General features: G+C 40.4%; 1 protein-coding gene across 7 annotated transcripts in view; it reads right to left on the reverse strand.

Moving 5' to 3' along the window:
• Positions 1-20,253, reverse strand: part of lmo7a (LIM domain 7a) — a 229,427-nt gene that overhangs the window by 141,345 nt on the left and 67,829 nt on the right. For all 7 annotated transcript variants that reach the window (XM_073027921.1, XM_073027910.1, XM_073027904.1 and 4 more), the window contains exon 4: positions 16,176-16,245. In XM_073027921.1, coding sequence (XP_072884022.1) covers positions 16,176-16,245 — 70 coding nt within the window. The remainder of the gene's footprint in view (positions 1-16,175; positions 16,246-20,253) is intronic.

Here is a 20,253-nt window from a genome sequence, read left to right on the forward strand (position 1 = left end):
TTTGTGCACATCATGCAAGCGTGGAATTTGATTGCATCCTGTTGTAAAGGGCAATAAATTAATCTGATTGTATTGGCAATGCAGGACATAGAAAATCTCTGAAAAAGGCACTTAGAAACAGTGGGAAGGCTTTTGAAAACAAGATGTGAAAAGCCATTAAAGAGTTTCAGGTAGGGCTTTGGGTTCAACCTCGTGAGATGGTCTGTCACTCAGAGGCCCCTAATATAACGGGGCAAGAGCAGCTGGAGGATCTAACCGTGGGATGCGTCAGGGCAGCAAACTGGATCGAGCACAATCCAGCACTTCATGAATTTTAATCTTAAATTCTGAAAGCAGTAACTTGGAAGTCACACAAAGTGTTTTTAGTTTTTCCAGTATCTAAGTTAGGTCATTTTCAAAATTACATTAAAAAAAAGATGGGATTAGATTGACTTCTTCTCCATGCTCTAGCAATGAAGGAATAGATGGAGGCCACTTATCATCTTTCCTGTATCACTGTTCAGCAAGATCAGCGATATAACTCCAAGTGTCCTCCTTTGCCTCGCCTGTCTTTCTAATTTTGGTCAACAGAAGTGTATCAAACACAGCATTGCGCTGGAGGTAGTGTCTCAAACTATCGGTGGGAAATTAACTGCAGTGTTTCCTGAACAAAAAAAAAACTCCAAGTTTTAGGCTTTGTATTTCTTAAGCACAATTCCTCAATCCAATACTAATAGCGCTCTCCAGCTGCTCTTTATATCCTGAAAAGTTGCACAAAACATCCCTCAAGTTTCTGATTTCAAAGGAGTGCAACCCTTGTTCGTTCTTTTGTAATTTAAATCTTGAAAAACAATGCCACATTCCTTGCTAGGGTTTTAACATTCTCATGGAAGGTTTCAGATCTCACCCACTTGTTCTCCCTGTAGTGAAGAAAATCAAAGTTCAAAGTAAATTTATTATCGAAGTACATATATGTCATCATATACAACCCTGAGATTTGTTTCTTTTGCAGCGTACTCGGAAAATCCAAAAACCACAATAGAATTAAAGACAGATCACATCTAACAGGATGGACAAACAACCAATGTGCAAAAGACAAACTGTAAATACAAAAAATTAATTGTAAGTGCAAAAATGTTTGTTAAGTTATTAGATGTCATGCTGAATCTCCACAAACTTCTAAAGAAGTGCTGCCTTGTTTTCTTTGTACGGTAATTGCACTCGTACGCTGAACCCACAACAGATCCTCTGGAATGATAACACCGAGGACTTTAAAGCTGCTGACCTCTGGTCTCCTAATGTGGACTGGCTCAGGGACCTCTGGTTTTCTTGTCCTGAAGTCAATAACCAGCTCCTTCACTGACATTGAGAGAGAGAGTGCTTTTGTGGCACTACTCAGCCAGTGAAATCAATGTTAACAGCATTTTCTGTTATTTTCTCTGTGGCTTTCTCCTGTTCCACAATAATCCAAGATAGCTGTCTTCCTGAAATGGCAGTTTTCCTGATCAACTCTAAAATTAATCACTCCTCTATACTTAGCCGTGCTCCCAGCTTGCTAAGCTTCGAGCTCCAAAGTATTGAGTTCTATCCTTACAAGTTCTGTTCACAGGAGGGACAATTTTAAGAGGGAAACTTTAATCACCCAACATCCCCAGCATCCAGATCATCCCAACATATCACAGCTACCTTCAGGCAAGAGAAGTCTCATACCAGCAGGAAGAGGGCCTGGCATGGATGGTGGAGGACCTTAATGACGACTGTCACCTCACTGAGCCGTCACCTCAGATGAGGCACAGGCACCTAAAGATGTACACTCAACATTTCAAAGAGTTTCTGCCCCTTTACACCATGAACACCACCTCACTAATTTGCCCTCTTTTTGCACAATTTATTTTTACATATTACAGGTGGTCCCCGTTTTTTGAACGTTCGCTTTACGACAGCTCGCTGTTACGAAAGACCTACATTAGTACCTGTTTTCGCAACCAAAGAGGATTTTCACCTTTATGAAAAAAAGATGCCACTTTATACACGTGTTACCCTGAAAAAGACCACCATGATCGTGAAGCCTTGTGCGGGCAGTTGTGCAAGTATGCGTATATGTACGTAGGCATGTATGTGCATATTTTTTTCCTCCACATCGATTTTGGCTCGCTGCCTTCCCGATTTTGATGAGTGAAACTACACCGCACATACAATATTTCTATTTTATATAGGCTGTATATTTATCATATCATTCCTGCTTTTACTATATGTTCGTGTTATTTTCAGATTATGTGTTATTTGGTAGGTTATTTTTTGGGTCTGGGAACGCTCAAAAATTTTTCCCATATAAATTAATGGTAATTGCTTCTTCGCTTTACGACATTTCAGCTTACAAACTGTTTCATAGGAATGCTCTACCTTTGGATAGCGGGGGAAACCTGTACTGTAACTTAATCTTTTATGCATTGCACTGTACTGCTGCCACAAACCAACTTTCATGACATATGTCAGTGATAATAAACGCGATTCTGAAATTTTAAGTCTTTTGGACTTCCACTTTTAAACTGTTTGCCATTTACTGTTTAATTGGAACCTTTTCTCAAGAGTTTTTCAGTTTCAGTTAATCTACTGATACCTCGACAAAATTTTATTGCTCCCTCCTCCTGGCTTACCTACTGCTGCCCATGACCAAACTTCCTTCCTTTAGCCCAATGAACATCACCTTCTGTTGTTTTTTTTTTCCTTCCAGAATCTTAAATTATTAACTTCAACAGGCAGAATTTAAGGCCAAGCTTCTTAAAGTCAAAAATATGAGCAGCATGCTTGATTAGCAAAAAAACTAATTAGGCTTAATTAAAATTCCAACCCATTCACAGAATGTAGTTTTGAATCATCCTGTGGTATTGCGCAAGTAGAATCAGGGAATCATCACAAAATGACTGGAGGCCACTTATCCCAACCAGGTTCGATCAAGTTCTTTGCAATAATCTAGACAATACCATTCAACAGCATTTAAGCCATTCTCCCTCATTCTCCATCCAGTTCCCTTTCAAAATCACAACTGAGCAATTAAATTTCATGTTAAAAACAATTCTCTCACTCTTGCAAGCCTGAATTCCAGGAAGAATCTATTCCCCAAGTGAAGATTTTCCCCATATATCCCATGGTTCTTTCATCAAATTCTTTGAATCTTCTCCAGGTTCTCAGATATTCTACCAATAGAAACAGTTTCCCTTTGTCTTGGACTTTGATGAATGCAAACGAGAACAAATCTGGTCCTAAACTCTGCTCTACAAACTGCAATCTCTGGCGTCCTTCACTACACCCCAGGACCATTCTATTTAATCTTTTCCACACCCTCGCCAGGACCAAAATTGATGTAATACTTCAGCTGAACAGCAGTAATAGAAGTTTAATACAACATTTTCTGCCATTGTCCTCTGTCAATCCCTTTCTCAAACTTCTATCACGATTGACATTTCCTGTAGTCGCACTCTAGGTCTCGAATTTTCCCAAAATCTTGGCATCAATGATAAGGCCAGCATTCATTGCCCATGCTGCCATTTACCCTGGAAGCCACAATATCTGGAATTGGCAATTCCCATAGTAACACCATCTTCATGATAGCAGAGGATGTGGTCCTGGGAAATACCACTGCAGTTGCCTATGCAAGTAATTCTATACATTTTACAGACGATGCACACAGCAGCCTCTGTGCACTAGGGGTGAAGGGAATGAAAGCTCTTGGCTAGTAGATAAGATGCCACTTGGGTGGGCTTGGGTAGCGTGGAACTTCTTAGAGCAGTGCTAGAATTGAGACATTTATGAATACTTACTTGTTCCTTCCAAAACGTATCACATTTCAACTGCATGAAGTTATTACATTCATCTCCCTATAGACCTGTCAAGATTCCTTAAGTCCGCCTGAACTGTGGATCTTTTCTGAATTCATTAAATGTGAAGTGTACAAGAAACACAAGAAATCACCTTAGTAGCTTAATGACCCGTTTATTGCCACAAGTGAGGTTAACAATTTATTCTTTTAACTCCTGAATGCAATATGGTTATTTATCACCATTATACTGCTGAATGGAACATTTAGTGCTGGCTGTAGAATGTGGGATTAAATCAAGAGATAAGAGAAAAGCCTCAATCCAAATTATGAAACAACATTTGATCTTTTGAAGTGTTGAAACACTTTCAAATTATTTCTAGCACCTTGTTTTTCATTTCCAGTAAATGATGCAGTAGTGTTATAAGAGTTTTAAACTCAGCAGCTGCCAGATTATCATCAAGCTATACTGCTTGTATGATCATTTTTATTTTGGTCATCTAGCCATCTGACCTTCTCCTTTTCAGTTAGCAGCGTCTTACTTGGTATTGGGCACAATGCCATCATGTAGCATTTGCTGCCTTCCAAATAGAAACATCATCTTCTGCCCAAACCTACCCACATAATAACACAACAGCAGAGTTTGTCATATCTTAAGACTTTTTCCCCTCGGAATGAAATAATCCAAACTACAGGTAGATTCTAGATTACTTAGTGAATCATACAATGTCAAGAGTAAAACATTTAACCCATTCCAATATATCTGTGTCAGCTCTTTGCAAGAGGTATCCAAATGGTCCCACCTCCCAGATCTTTGCTGACAGCCCTGTCATTCACCACACACCCACCTACCTATTTGTAACAATTCCCTTGTGAAACTATCTCCTGAATTTGCTCCTCCCACCGCTCCAGGCACCATATTCCAGATCCTTTGTTCTTCCCATTTTTCAATTCTTGAAAACCATTTCTTAACCAAAGAGGACAGGAGGAATGAACTTGAGGGATCTAACAAAAAAAAAGTTTAACTTTATAAACAGATCTACTCTTGCTCTGCTCTCTGAGTAATATGAACTATTTTCCAATTAACATGAAAGAGTTCTCCCATTTAATGCTTGCTATGTTGCACTGGTGCACCATACTCTTCAAGATGGTTAAGACTAATTGCCACTCATATTTGCAAAACCCAAAGGTTGTTCAAATCAGGTTCAACAGGGGAGCAGGAGCACAAAACTCAAACAAAATCAGAAGCAAAAACAGAAAAGACAGGAAGCGCTTGACTCAGGCAGGAGAGAAATAGAATCAATATTTCAGGTGAAGAATCCTTCATCAGAATGGACACAAAAAGCAAATGTGTTTTAAGTTGCAAAAAGAGGGAGCAGTGGAAAGAGAGAAGTACGTGACAGACCAGCTTTGCCAAAGTAATAATTACTTTAAAACACATCAGTTGGAGACTTTAAAATTTTAAAGAAAGTATGTTAATGATGCTACAGAACATCTGTGGGAAATGTCAGGAACAAAAATGTGTGTTACCTGAAATTGGTGAGTTCAACAGTAATTTCCAAGTGTTTTAACATATGTGTGCTGTTCCTGGAATTAAAGTTGGAGTTTTGTAAGCCCATGTTTAGTCAACACAAGACAATGGGGTTATGTTAATTGGCCTGCATCAAACCAAACAACACAGCCTAAGTTACGTACACAATTGTGATTGAGTTCAAGGAAGCTTGCAGATCAGATTGATTTTGTCACTTAACGCAACAAACATGGTCACAGGTATAGTTGATCAATCAATAGTTAGGATATTTGTGTACTCTGAGACAGCTTTCACAGCATTAATTTTCGGTGTCTAGGATCTCTGTCCCCAGAAGCTTTTAGACCATCTGTGTGAATTATTTAGTCCCAGCAAATGTATCTGAAAATCATCACATGAACATAATGTCAACTAGTAGCAAAACAGTATAAATAGATGGGATTGTTAAGAACGGCAAGGAGAATCACCAAGACAGGGTGACAGAAAAGAGACCTAGTATTCATTCTTCAACCTTTGGTTTCTGCGACAGACAACTCAGCCGTCAGCACTCATTAATATATTCTTTTAGTTTGTAAGGATTGTGCCTGTGTTTGGAAATCCTTTGTATATCACAAATCTATTGGAATTCAGAAATCTTTTATAAATCAGAAATCCTCCGAGTTCTGAATGGGTGCGAAGAACCATTTGTCTAAATTTAAATTTGTAACATTAAAGATAAATAAACTGCGTTTGTTAACTTGACATACCACCACTCAAATAGTTGGTATTGGTAGACAGATTGCCACAGAGACCAGACAGGAAGTAAGCTAGTCTTTGCAGTGTAGTTTGATACAGTATACCCTCTCTATAGCGAGGGTACCTGTATCTGCTAGGGCTTAAAATCTCCTTCTGAGTTTTGGGCTTTACAGACTGCAAACCCAATTCCATCACAATGCCAAGGAAGGGAGATGTCAAAATGCAGATGATGTGAAAGTGAGAACACAGTTGAAACTAATAACAAGGACAAAGAAAGTTTAAATAAAAACAGAAAATGCTGGCAGAACTCAGCAGGCCAGACAGCATCTATGGGAGGAGGTAGTGACGACGTTTCGGGCCGAAACCCTTCATCAGGAGAGGATGAAGGGTTTCGGCCCGAAACGTCGTCACTACCTCCTCCCATAGATGCTGTCTAGCCTGCTGAGTTCTGCCAGCATTTTGTGTTTTTATTTATTTCCAGCATCTGCAGATTCACTCATGTTGGCAAAGAAAGTTTTGTACTTCTGAAAATAGCAGCACCAATACATGACGTAAAGTTCAAGAACTTGCTGACCCGCTGGAGAACTTCCAGCATTACCTGTTGGAGTTGTCAGGGGCTACATTACGATAATCTAGAGAAGAATTCCTCAGGGCAGCAGGTAACATCAAAGGAGGTATGGAAAATGAACATAAAAACAAATACATTTTATTCAAAAGAATAAAAAGCAAATTCCTCTAAACTCTGAAAACCTCTGTGCAAGATAATTAGACAGATAAATATACAAAACAAATTGGTAAATGGACAGAATTTGTCAAGTTCAGGGGACTCTGTTTGGGTAATGCGAGCAATCGTATCTCAAAGGTGAGGAAGTTGCGTCAGCAAAGTCTGAGATGGAAGTGATAGACCTCGGCGGCTCTCGTTCACCAGAGGATTTCCTGGGGCAGGTCAAGTGATATGCTCCTTAAAGCAGTGTAGTGTAACCACAAGGTGTTTTATTACAGAGGCAGAGTCATGACCCCAAAACTCAAGTTACTAGAAATGAAACAAGCTTTTGTCAAGAATGTCAAGGGAACTTGATTGTTTGGAAATCACACTAGCAAACCTCAAACTTTTAAAAAGATTGCTTTGTATCCATTCAAAAAAATTAAATGTCAAATATAGGGAAATTTATACATGTTCAAGCACTGAACAAATGTTTCAACAATCATGGTCATCGCCAACAAAGGAAGATTTTTATTTACATACAGCCTTTAACAACATTAGGGTAGCTCGGTGTTGAATGCAGGAGATGAAGTACCGTAGATTCCGGACTACAGAGCGCACCTGATTAAAAGCCGCTGGCTCTAATTTTAGAAATAAAATCAATTTTTTAATTGTAAAGGCCGCACCGGATTTTCGGCCGCAGGTGTCCCACGTTGTAATATGAGATATTTACACAGAAAGATATTACACGTGAGGATTTTTTAACTTTTAATTAAATCCATATGGTAACAAACAAATATATATTGCAAATGCTTTTTTTCGAACCGTGCCTGTAATACGGCTACTTTTAAATATACATACGTATCGGTAACACAAATTACGTTGCATATACTTTTTTACTGAACAGCACGAACAACATTCCAATATCTCCTAGCGACTGGTAAAAATATATATACTGCAGCCTACCAGGAAAAGTTATTGATCGCCTTTAACTTAAAAGCAGCGTTTTCGCTCGGGTCTGATGAGCTCGCGTAACGCGATCGGGTCTAATCGGGTCTGATGTGCTCGGGTCTGATGTGCTCGCGTAATGCCCCCACCTTCCCGTATATCGCAAACCGGTATCCCACAAGATGCGGCGAAACCGGGTGTAACGTCATAGCATCCCGGGATGTAGTACAGAAAACAAATATAGTTAAAACACTTCTAACTTTAACTAACAAATGAATTACTAAGCGAAAATATTATAAACTAAGTAACTGCCATAAAGGCAGCACAATGCTTTTCTTCGAGTGTTTTCCATGTTGATGAGGGTGAGTACAAATGACTGATTTACAATAATTTAATTGTGAAACTGCGCTTGATTTATCGTACAATTTCATTGGACCTCTGTGAACTACTCATCAATTTTATTGGTCTACTGTTACGAGGCAAAATGTTTACGAGGCGGCATGGAAAAAAACCATGTATTAGCCGCTCTGGATTAAAGGCCGCAGAGTTCAAAGCTGTTCAAAATGTGGGAAAAAAGTAGCGGCTTATAATCCGGAATCTACGGTACTTATTTTGAAAACAGCAATGCCACTACTGTAATGTAGGAAATGTGAAAACTAACCAGCCAACGGCAAGGTTACAAATGGTAGTTTGACAATATTCTTACAATTTTATGGACATTAAGATTTGTAATGATTTCTTGGCGTTCAATAGTTGTGGATTAAAAGCCGTTCAAAAGGGTCAAACAAAGGCAAGCATTTAAAAAAAAAACCTCAAGGCAGATGAAGTGGGCAATATGGTGTAGTAGTTAGCCTGACACTATTACAGCGCCAGTCATAAGATCAGGGTTCAATTCTGGCCATTCTCTGTAAATAGTTTATACGTTCTCCCCGTGACCATGTGGGTTTCTTCTGGGTGTTCCATTTTCCTCCCACGTTCCAAAGACACACGGGTTGCGTGCATATGCTGTGTTGGCACCAGAGGCGTGGTAACACTTGCGGGGCTGCTCAGCCCAATCCTCGCTGATTTGACACAGCAATGCATTTCACTCTACGTTTCAATGTAAACGTGACAAATAAAGCTCATCTTTAAGTACATCTACAGCAACCTTTCTGCAAGCTACTGATGTTGCAACCGCACAACCTTATAACCACTTGTGCCAGAATTATAAATTCATTCCCACTTTGGTTGAGATGTAGCGAGGTTCCAGATCACGCCGGTTGGAGACCACCTTCTGATTTCCAAGAGAGTCACCAACCACAAGCCATTTTGCAGCTCAGTACATCTCAGATCTCCTACACTCGTTTCCAACCAACAAATCCGATAATTGGCTTGGCTGCCAGAACACAGGCTCTCCATCAAGTCTTGCAACAAAGCATTGAATGGGGTCATCACCAGAGGAAAATGCAAGTGTCAGTTAAGTATTTTTCTTATTTTGCTTTCATGATTCTATATTGTTGATTAATATTGGGACAGCACAGCACTTTACAGTACCAGTGACCCGGGTTCAATTCCTGCCGCTGTCTGTACATTTTCCCTGTGACAGCGTGGGTTTTCTCTGCGTACTCCCGTTTCTTCCCAGAGTCCAAAGACGTACCAGTTGGTAGGTTAATTGGTTACTGTAAACTGTCCCGTGCTGAGGATAGGGATAAACTGGGGTGTTGCTGGGCAGTGCAGCTTGAAGGGCCAGATTGGCGATATCAACACTGTACCTCAATGAGTAAAGAATATAGAACAGTACAGGACAGGGACAGGCCATGAGCCCACAAGGTCTGCACCAAACACGACGCTGAGTTAAACCAAGTCCTTTCTGTCTGTACATGAACCATATCCCTCATTTCCGGCCTACTGACCAGTCCCTCGAAGAGACTCTTGCACAATACCTGCTTCCACCGTTAACCATCCCTGGTAACAAAGCCCCAAGTTCCTACCACTCTCTGCCCCACATCTTTAAACTTTACTCCCCTCACCTTACATGCACATGCGCTACTGTGACATTTCTACTCCATGTAAAAGATTTTGTCTACTCTATCAGTGCCTCTTGCAATCATATAAACATCCTTTCCGGTCTCTACTCAGCCTCCAACACTTCAAGGAAAAGCAACCCAAATTTGCCCAAACTCTCCTTAAAGCTCAAAGCCTCTAATCTAGACCACATCCTCTCCAAAATCTCCTCACCGTCCCCACAGTGGGATGACTATAATTGCACACAATTCTCTTCAATTAGCATTGGTATTTAAATGTACTTTTCATAAAGCTTATTTTGAATAATTTTCATGTTAAAATTATTCAAACCTATATAAATATTTTTATAATATCCCCAACAACCATGGTTTACAAATTCTTAGGTAGTGGTCTGTTAAAGGTCATCACTGGGGGAGGAGAGCAGAAGACCAGACCCCAGATACGCCACACATGGCCAACTTGCCTGTTGAAGCCTGTTCTCCCTCACTACCCAACTTTTGGATGAGGAGGTTAATCTTATCTCATCCTCTGGGTTTGGAACAGGCGGGCAGGGAGAAGGTGGTGGACTGTGTCCAGAATTGTGCAGCTGAACACAGGAAGGAGAGGAGATGCTAAACTGTTATATTCTCCTGCTTTATTCTTCACAAACATCCAGATCCAGACATGACACAATTATTTCCAGAACTGATTTAACATCTGTGATAACCCACCCTTTAATGCCATACTTAAACATTGACCTCAGTACCCTGCAACCTCCTGAAAGGGAAACAATGAAAATCATTTTTACATCACTGCTTTATTTAAGATGAGTTAAGGCTAGAACTTTGTTCTCAAAGCCAAAAGAAAATCAACTGATGATCAAGTGCTTATACTCCAAAATGCAATGACTCAAGTAAGGCTGACGTAGACCAGGTTCCTCTACTTCCCACTCTTGGCGACTGCACCAATTTCTTCCTCCACAATCGCTTTGTAAAACAGCAGAAGAAAACAAGGTGCAAAGCTAATTTGAGAATCAGAGAATCTTCAGAGTGTTCAAACATTTTGACCATGAGATTTAATCCATTTCATTTTAATCCATATGATGGTCACTGCAGGAAACTTCTTGAAATCCTCAATTTTTCCCCCAATAATGTTGCACTGTTTAGTCCTGCCACTTATAGAGATACAGCACAAAATAGGCCCTTCTGGCCCTTGGAATCATGCCACCCAGCAAACCCCGATTTAATTCTAGCCTAATCTGCAATGACCAATTAACCTACCAGCCTGTATGCCCTTGGACCGTGGGAGGAAACCAGATCACCCGGAAGAAACCCACGAGGTCACACGGAAAACATACAAACTCCTCACAGGCAGGAGCGGGAATCGAACCTGGGTCGCTGATACTATGTGTTGTGCTAACCACTACGCTAATGTGCTGCCCTATCGTAGATAGGTGTAGAATGGTCACCACAGGGTGGATGAAAATAAGCATCAGGAATGAAGGCCAGGTCATCTTTTCCACTGGTGTTGGTGAATTTGTTAAAATTGATTATTAACATCCACACTGCACTCTTGCAACACTTTTACGCTACATCACAGGATGACGTAGTGCAGGCAGAAGTGGTTCCATGTCCACAGCATTGTACAGAAGCCACTAAGACCAGTTTAGTGACATGAACAGCATTCGTCACTGCACTGCAACTTTATACCATGTCTCCGCAAGCAGAAATAAACAGCCCAGGGTCTTCACGTTAGGTTTTTATTTGTTTCAGGTAGGCTCCCATCCCATCAACAACATAACTATTAAAAAGGTATACAACAGTGTCAAAGCATTGTTCCAATAGTTTGCCTTCAAGGGAATGAAGAAATGGATCAGGTACACAGTACTTATGGCCAAAATTGAAGTCTACCTTTGCAGAAAATGCCCTCACGTCACAATACTGCATCAACACCTGACAAGAATGGGCTTGATTGATGCTGGATGCCTCAAGCAGGGAAAATTCAATTCCCTAGCACTCCAGCTAACATTTCATACCTAAAGGCAGCTAAAAATATTAGGACTTATTCAATGTTCTGATCCAGCACGAGTAATATCAGGGATGAAGATCTACATTTTGGATATTATTCCAATAATTTCTATGGCGATGTGTGCTGTGGTTTGGAGGATTTGCTGTCCAAAAACAACAAAAGAAAATTACAGGAACTTATTTGATAAGGTACGTTAAACTTCATCAGCAGATTCTTACACACTGCTGAGGTCAATGCGTGTTCCAGTAACATTAGCTTAATTATCTTAATGTTCACACCTAAGTAATCTATTATTACAAATAAAAGCTGCATCTCTTTCAGTGATCATCCCCTGAAGATGGTAACTTACCCTGAAATTCAACTTAATGGGACAGACCCGGGAAAGCTCTGATCAAACTACAGTTGTTCGGCAAGTGAATAAAAGAACAGTCCACAGGGACCAAGAATGTTCCTTGAGGCTGTGAAAGCTGAGAGATGTGATATGTGAAGAGTTCAAAAAGGCATAAGCCAAATAAAAAATATTTTTTAAAACTAAATTAAAATCATATTGCATGCCATTTTAGTGTAAATAAAGAAAATAATTGTAGGCTCCAAAGCACAAAGGCAGTCCTACAATAACAACATTTTCTGGTTTGTTTAGCTTTAACATGTTACCATTGAGACAAAATCTAGAATATTGTAATTAAGAATCTCTTTTGTTGATAGTTACAAACTGCTGGTATCTCTTGTAACTGGGTGGAGAAAGTGCCACACATTCCTCAGAGATAATTCAACACAAAGGTTTAGATGGGAGTGTTAGAAATATGACGATAAATTCACAAAGAATAAAGTCTACACCCGATTGTAAATGCCTGGAGTATTTTATTTCCTCGTATCAGTGAACTCAGAGCCCACACTAGCCACACCTTCTTTGCCACATTTTCACTGTCCTTCTGACTTATCCAAGCCACCAAAATATTGTGCAAACTTTTTTTGATGACTTCGTTGAACTACTGTCTATCGCATTGACTGTGGGTAGTCGTTGTTGGTGATTTTAATATTCATGTTGAGAACCCCAGGTATAGTTCAGTATCCTATAGATTGTTACAGCACGTGACAGGGCCCACACACAGCAAGGGCCACACCATCCACCTTCTCATTTCCAAAGGTCTTTACACTTCAGGTTGTGGTAACCAATGTTGCTCTTTCTGATCATTTGTGTTTTCTTTTAAAATTACTGTCTCTACCTCCGTTTGAGTGCTAGTGGATAATCAGCAAAGAGCATATGATGGAAAACACCATCATTCACATAGGCCCCTTCTCCCACACCTGCCCTCTCTCCGGTCTCTCAGTGATCTTGTAGACCATCTCAACTCTAAAGTTACACATATCATTGATGTAATTCCCCCCCCCCCCCAAAAGTAAAGATAGTTTCTGGGAAGAAAAAATAAGCACCATGGAGAAACACCTCGCTGGTTAAACTCCAAACAGTGTTGAAAAGCTGAACACAGGTGGCGGAAAACAAAACTCCAGGTCCATTATGATCTCTCTAAAAAAAACTCTTTGCATCTATAATTTAGAGCTGAGACGTGCAAGGCAGTCTTTTCTCAGATATTATAAACAAACAGCAATAATGCACATACCTTATCTGCTACAGCTGATAGGCTCACACATCCTCCTATATCAGCAGGAACTGAACTTCTATCTACAAAGTCATGGAATGACCTTGCGTTCTTTTTTACTGACAAAATTTAGAAGATTAGACATGCTCTCAGTGTCTCTGCATCGGGTCAGAAGTCAGTGCCATCCTTTCACTCACTTACTTAGCTAAGATGGCACAATTCACACCAATTGACTGTAAAACTTTTTTTTTAAAAATTGTGCTACACCTCAAATCCTCCTCTTGTTCCCTTGACATTTTGCCTACAACCTTTTTTAAAAATGTTTTTAATTGCATGGCGCCAGACATTCTGAAAACAGTCCACACTTCTCTTCTATCAGGCTGCTTCCCAAAAGCCCTAAAAACCGCAGTTATTAAGCATCTTTTAAAGAACAACCTAGATGCCTCAGTAATTAATAATGATGAGCTTGAGTACAGAGAGGAAATTAAGAACCTGGTGGCGTGGTGCGAAGACAATAACCTATACCTCGACGTCAGCAAAACGAAGGAATTGGTTGTTGACTTCAGAAGGAGTAGCGGACCGCACGACCCCATCTACATCAGTGGTGCGCAGGTGGAACAGATCAAAAGTTTTTAAGTTCCTCGGGGTCAATATCACAAATAACCTGACTTGGTCTAACCAGGCAGAGTCCACTGCCAAGGCCCACCAGCGCCTTTACTTCCTGAGAAAGCTGAAGAAGTTTGGCCTGTCCCCTAAAACCCTCACTAATTTTTATAGATGCACCGTAGAAAGCATTTTTCTAGGGTGCATCACAACCTGGTATGGAAGTTGTCCCGTCCAAGACCGGAAGAAGCTGCAGAAGATCGTGAACTCAGTCCAGGCACATCACACAAACCAATCTTCCATGTTTGGACTCACTTTACACTGCACGCTGTCGGAACAGTGCTGCCAGGATAATCAAGGACACGACCCACCCAGCCAACACACTTTTTGTCCCTCTTCCCTCCAGGAGAAGGCTCAGGAGCTTGAAGACTCGTATAGCCAGATTTGGGAACAGCTTCTTTCCAACTGTGATAAGACTGAACGGATCCTGACCTGGATCTGGGTCGTAACTTCCAAATATCCGGACCCGTCTCTCGTTTTTTTTTGCACCACCTTATTTTCCATTTTCTTTTTTCTAAAATTTATGATTTATAATTTAAATTTTTATTATATTTACTATTGATTTGTACTCCAGGGAGCGTGAAGCGCAGAATCAAATATCGCTGTGATGATTGTACGCTCTAGTATCAATTGTTTGGCAACAATAAAAGCAATAAACGCAGGCCTATATCAAACTTGCCATGTTTAAGTAAAATCACTGAAAAGGTTGCTCATCAGCGACTTATTAGCTTTCTGGCACTAAGCAACTGTATGGATGTTTTCTGGATTTCAACAACACATATCAATGACACTTTTCTGGTTAAGGTTTTAAATGACGCTGCTTAAACCATGATGATAAAATTTCAGTTTAGGTTTACTGGATCTCAGTGCAGCTTTTGACACAGTTGACCATGGCATATTCCTGGACAGACTGGAAAATGGGATGGGACCTTCTGGTAGAGTCCTACAGTGACTCAAAATGTATTTACAGAAGGACTATTCTTATTGATTGGTAGCTGTACATCTGACCAAAGAAAAATGATATGCAGAGTGCCTCAAGGGTCCATACTAGGATCTCATCTGTTTAACAAACATTCTCCCTCCATGCAACAAAATCTTACCTTAATTATACAGATGACACTCAGATTTAGATAAGTGTCATCAAGTGACTATGGTCCCATACAATCACTAAAAAAAACTATTGAACAAATCACTAATTGGATGAGCCAAAATTTCCTCCAGTTAAACAAAGAAAACTGAAATAAATAGTTCTTGTTGCCAAAAACGAATGATTAAAAGTCAGTGCTCACTTAGAATCCTTGTTGTTACAGACCACAAACCAAGCCAGAAACCTTGGTGTTGTGTTGGACTGACTTAAATATTAACTGCCACATTAAGACAATAACAAAGTCAACCTACTGCCATCTTAAAAATATAGCGAGACATAAAGAGCTTATGTCTCAGCAAGATTTGGAAAAACCTGTCCATGCATTTATTTTTAATAGGCTTGACTACTGTAACAGCATTTTTACAGGTCTCTATATAACAAAATCCCTCAGACAGCTGCAGCTCATTCAGAACACTGCTGCTAGAGTCCTCACCAAGACCAAGAAAGTAGAACACATCACTCCAGTTCCCAGATTGCTACAGTAGCTTCCTGCCCAAAGGATTGACTTTAAAATATTACTACTGGCTTATAAAAAGCACTGCATGTTCTAGAGCCAAAAAACATCTCTGATCTCTTGCTGCATTGTGAACCTTCCCGAGCTCTCAGGTCATCTGGGGTGTGTCTGCTTAATGTCCCCAGGGTCAAAACTGAACATGAAGCTGCTTTTAATTACTATGCTCCGCATATCTGGAATAGCCTTCCAGAAGATCGGCCCCAACTTTCAGCTCTTCTAAATTGAGGCTTAAAATTTTCTTTCTGCTGTCGCTTTTAATTAGAATCTCCTGCACTGTAACTTCTATTTATCATATCCAATTTTTGTGTGATTTTATTCTCTTATATATTGTCTGTAATTTGATGTTAGATTTTTACATCACTTTGAACTGCCTTGTGTTTAAAAAGTGCTATACAAATAAACTTGCCTTATGAGAGTGGAAAGAGAAAGATGCAACTATACTAATCCTGTGAAATAAAATGAAAGTGATAAAAAAAGAATTTAAGTTACTGCTTGATTTGACTTTCAAATATTCTGAACACAAACTTACCAAACCAGCTATAGGTGTAGACAGGCGGTTGATCTTTTTATTGACACCAGGCTTTATTTTGTTAACCAGCCTGAAAAGGAAGAAGGAGATAGTTATACTAAATTATAGCACAATGTAGTAAATAAAAGCAACACACAAAATGCTGAGGGAACTCGGCAGATCAGGCAGCATCTATGAAAATCAATAAACAGTTGATGTTTCAGGCCAAGACCATTCTTCAGGACTGAGAAGAGGGATGACACCCAAACAAAAATGTAGGGTATGAGGAGGCTAGCTGGAAGGTGATAGGTGAAGCCAGGTGGGTGGGGAAAGGTCAAGGGCTGGAGAGGAAGGAATGTGATCGGAGAGGGGAGTGGAAAGGAGGAAGGAACAAAGGGGAAATAATAGGCCAGTCAGAAGAGGTAAAGGTCAGACTGGGGAACAGAGGAAGAGGGGGTGGAGGGGAATTTGTTTACCATAAGGAGAAATCAATATTCAGGTTGGAGGTTACCTAGACAGAACATCAAGTGTTGCTCCTCCACCCTGAGGGAGGCCTTATCTTGGCACAAGAGGCCACAGACCAACATGTTGGAACAGGAATTGGAATTGAAATGTTGTTCAGAATTCAAATGTTTCATCGATGTTTAAATCATAGGATATTTGTTACATAGCAAGACACTTTGTCCATTGTTTCTGTGCTCGTTGACGTAACTCAACAATCTGCTCGCACTTCCCAGCAGTGGATCTGAAGCCCTGTCAGCCAGGGGTATTCAAATACATGTTCATTTTCCTTCTTTCTAATAAGGTGCTGGACAGATAAAATTACTTGCATGGGATTGAAAGCAAATTTGATTCCAGGAAAAGAACTTCTGCTTGGAGATTTGATTTTGACAGCTAAACCACAAACATTCAGTGGTAACTTTATTAAGTACAGTAGTAGAACCCAATATTGTCCCTGGCTGTTGTAGCCTATCCACTTTAATGTTCAACGTGTTGCACGTCCAGAGATGCTCTTCTGCACACCACTGTTATTCAACACGTGGTTATTCGAGTTAGTCGTCTTATCTTGAAACAGTCTGGCCAATCTCCTCTGACCTCTCATTAACAAGGCATTTTTGCCCACAGAACTACCACTCACTGGACTTTTTTTTTGTATTTTTGCACCAGTCTCTGTAAAACTCTAGAGCAGGTTTCCCAACCTGGGGTCCTCAGATCCCTTGGTTCATGGCAAGGGCCCATGGCATCCAAAAAGTTTGGGAACCCCTGCTCTAGAGATTACTGTGCATGAAAATCCTAGAAGATCAGCAGTTTGAGATAATCAAACCACCCTGTCTGGCACCAAAATTTATTCCACAGTCAAAGTCACTTGGATCACATTTCTTTCCCATTCTGATATCTGGTCTGAACAACAAATGAACATCTTGACCATGTCTGAATGCTTTTATGCACTGGCTTGCTGCCACATGACGGGTTGATTATATATTTGCATTAATGAGGTGTACAGTGTACCTAATAAAGTGGCATCTGACTGTAGATGGAGGTGATTCCGCATTTGAGATGAAGGTGAAATCCAGAGCAAGCTCACCCGAGTTGAGCCCAACTGGCATCTACTGTTGGTATCAGGGTGCTGTCAGGCGAGTTTATAATCTGAAAACCATTCGTGACCTGTGCTGGCCAGGCAGGTTATCCGAGTCAGGATTCAGTTTGTCTTACCCCACACACCCTCAGTCCTTGATCTACAGTGTGCTGGTCCTTGCACATAGCAGCAAGTCAGGCAAGAAAAACAAACAAGTAATGAGGTTCAGATGGGCCATGGTAGAGTCAGATTCAGGTTTGGATGAGATTTAAATTTTATACCAGACCAGGTTTATCACACAGCTTCTGAATGGGAACTCGGGTTCCAATAACTTTGTTCTTACAGCAAGTCAATGTCTATGGAGGGACTTTGACATCATCTACGAAAGGAAATAAGGAATCAAAGAAAAGCATCAAGAAGGGTTAAAAGATGGGCAAAGGTGTGAAGCACTAACAGCACCACAGCAAAGGAGCCGCCAGATGCTGGAATCTGGAGCAATAACCTGCTGGAGGAACTGACTGGTGCAAGCAGCATCTGTGGGATTGGTGGAAGGAACCGCTAGAACCTGATGCAGAGTTTTGAACCAAAACATAATTAATCCCTTTCCCAGACACAGATATTGCTCAACCCATTCAGTTCCTAAATCAACCCATTTGTTATTACGGACATGAAACCAAATTACGCCAATGCATTAGGGTAGAAGGATGGAAAGATGATTGCTTAGACCACCATAATGGAAAATATTTTCAGAGTAAAGGCATATTGAAAGTGAGCATAGATGAAGTTTGTGGAGAAAGCAAAGCCGAGGGGAACAATAACCAGGCTACTATACAATACACTCAGTGGCCACTTTAATGGATATACTACGTTGTAATGTCTCCCAAGGTGTACAGCTAGCAGACTTGTGGTATGTTAGGAAGAACCTAATAAAGTGGCCACTGAGCATAAGCAACATAGGACAGAAATGGTCCTAGAGATGGAACTCACTGTATTCCTTTACGAATATGGTGGGGGAGTTCAAGACCAGAGGACACAGGCTCAGTATAGAGAGGCGTCCTTTTAGAACGGAGATGAGGAATTTTTTCCCCCCAGTCAGAGAGTGGTGAATCTGTAGAACCTGTTGCCACAGATAGCAGTGGAGGCCAAGTCATTAGGTATAGTTAAGGCAGAGGTTGCTAAGATCCTTGCAACACACACAAAATGCTGGAGGAACTCAGCAGGCCAGGCAGCATCTATGGAAAAGAGTGCAGTCGACGTTTCTCAGCCTGAAGGGGCTCAGCCCAAAATGTCAGCTGTACTTGTTTCTATAGATGCTGCCTGACCTGCTGAGCTCCTCCAGCATTTTGTGTGTGTGATGCTTGGATTTCCAGCATCTGTAGATTTTCTTGTTTATGACTGATAGATTCTAGATTAGTCAGGGCTTGAAGGGATTTGGGGAGAAGGTAGGAGATTGGGGTGGAGAGGGAAACTGGATCAGCCATGATGAAATGGAGTATACTTGATGGGCCAATGGTCTAATCCTATATCTTATGGTCTTAATATTAACACCTTTGCATTGGAATAATGACAGGACTTCCCAGCAATTACAGAAGAAATGTGCTACTGTGTCAGATAGAAACAGAAACAGTACAAAAAGTTGCAACCAGGCAAGGTACATGAAGCTTGTGGATTATCATTTGCAAACACAGTAGACAATACATTGACAGGCAAAACTGAACAAAGGAAAGGGAGATCTAGAGAAATCAATGCCAATACCTTCACTTCTAAAAACAACAGTCACATTTTCTCTGCACAGCTATTAATGTTACTCAAGGATCAACCCAACACTGAGGGCATCATCTCAGTTGAGTGAAAATTATGAATAATGTTATGAAAATATTTTTGAATATCGTGAAGGAGACCCACAACTGGAGTAGCAAGACAGTAGCATTTACAGATAGTTCTGTTCTAAGAATAGGCATTAAATACACAATGAATAGCAAATCCAAAAATGTTTAAACAGCTGCAGATTTTTTTTTTAATAATGTGATTCAAATACAGAGGATGAGAATCAAAGTTATCTATCTGATATCTAACCGAGACATCAGATAAAGCCCACCTCATACAGTGGAACTCAATTTAAAAACATGTGGTGAATACTTTTTTTAAAATCAGAAAGACCACAGATGATGAAAATCCAAAATAAAAACTGAAGCGGTACAGGTAATTCAGCATCTGTGGAAAGCGAAACCAAGTTAAGCATTTCACTTTGGAGGCCTTTTAACACTACTTTTGTTGTGCTTAAGCTTAAAATCAGAGGGGAAAAATTTTCATGAGACTTGAGTGACAGAGTACTGGGTTTGGGGAACAAGCTACTGGGAAAGTGGTAGAGATGGGCACAAAGTGGTAGAGATTGGCCCCCATTGCTCCAAAGGCTTGGAGCAATGGGAGCTAAACACAGACAAACAGGACCTGCTCAGTTTTGCAAACTTGGATGGCATAGATGAGTCGAACAGAACAACATGTTCCATGTGATTTGACTAA

Source organism: Hemitrygon akajei, chromosome 2 (genome assembly GCF_048418815.1).
Source record: "Hemitrygon akajei chromosome 2, sHemAka1.3, whole genome shotgun sequence".
Taxonomy (NCBI): domain Eukaryota; kingdom Metazoa; phylum Chordata; class Chondrichthyes; order Myliobatiformes; family Dasyatidae; genus Hemitrygon; species Hemitrygon akajei.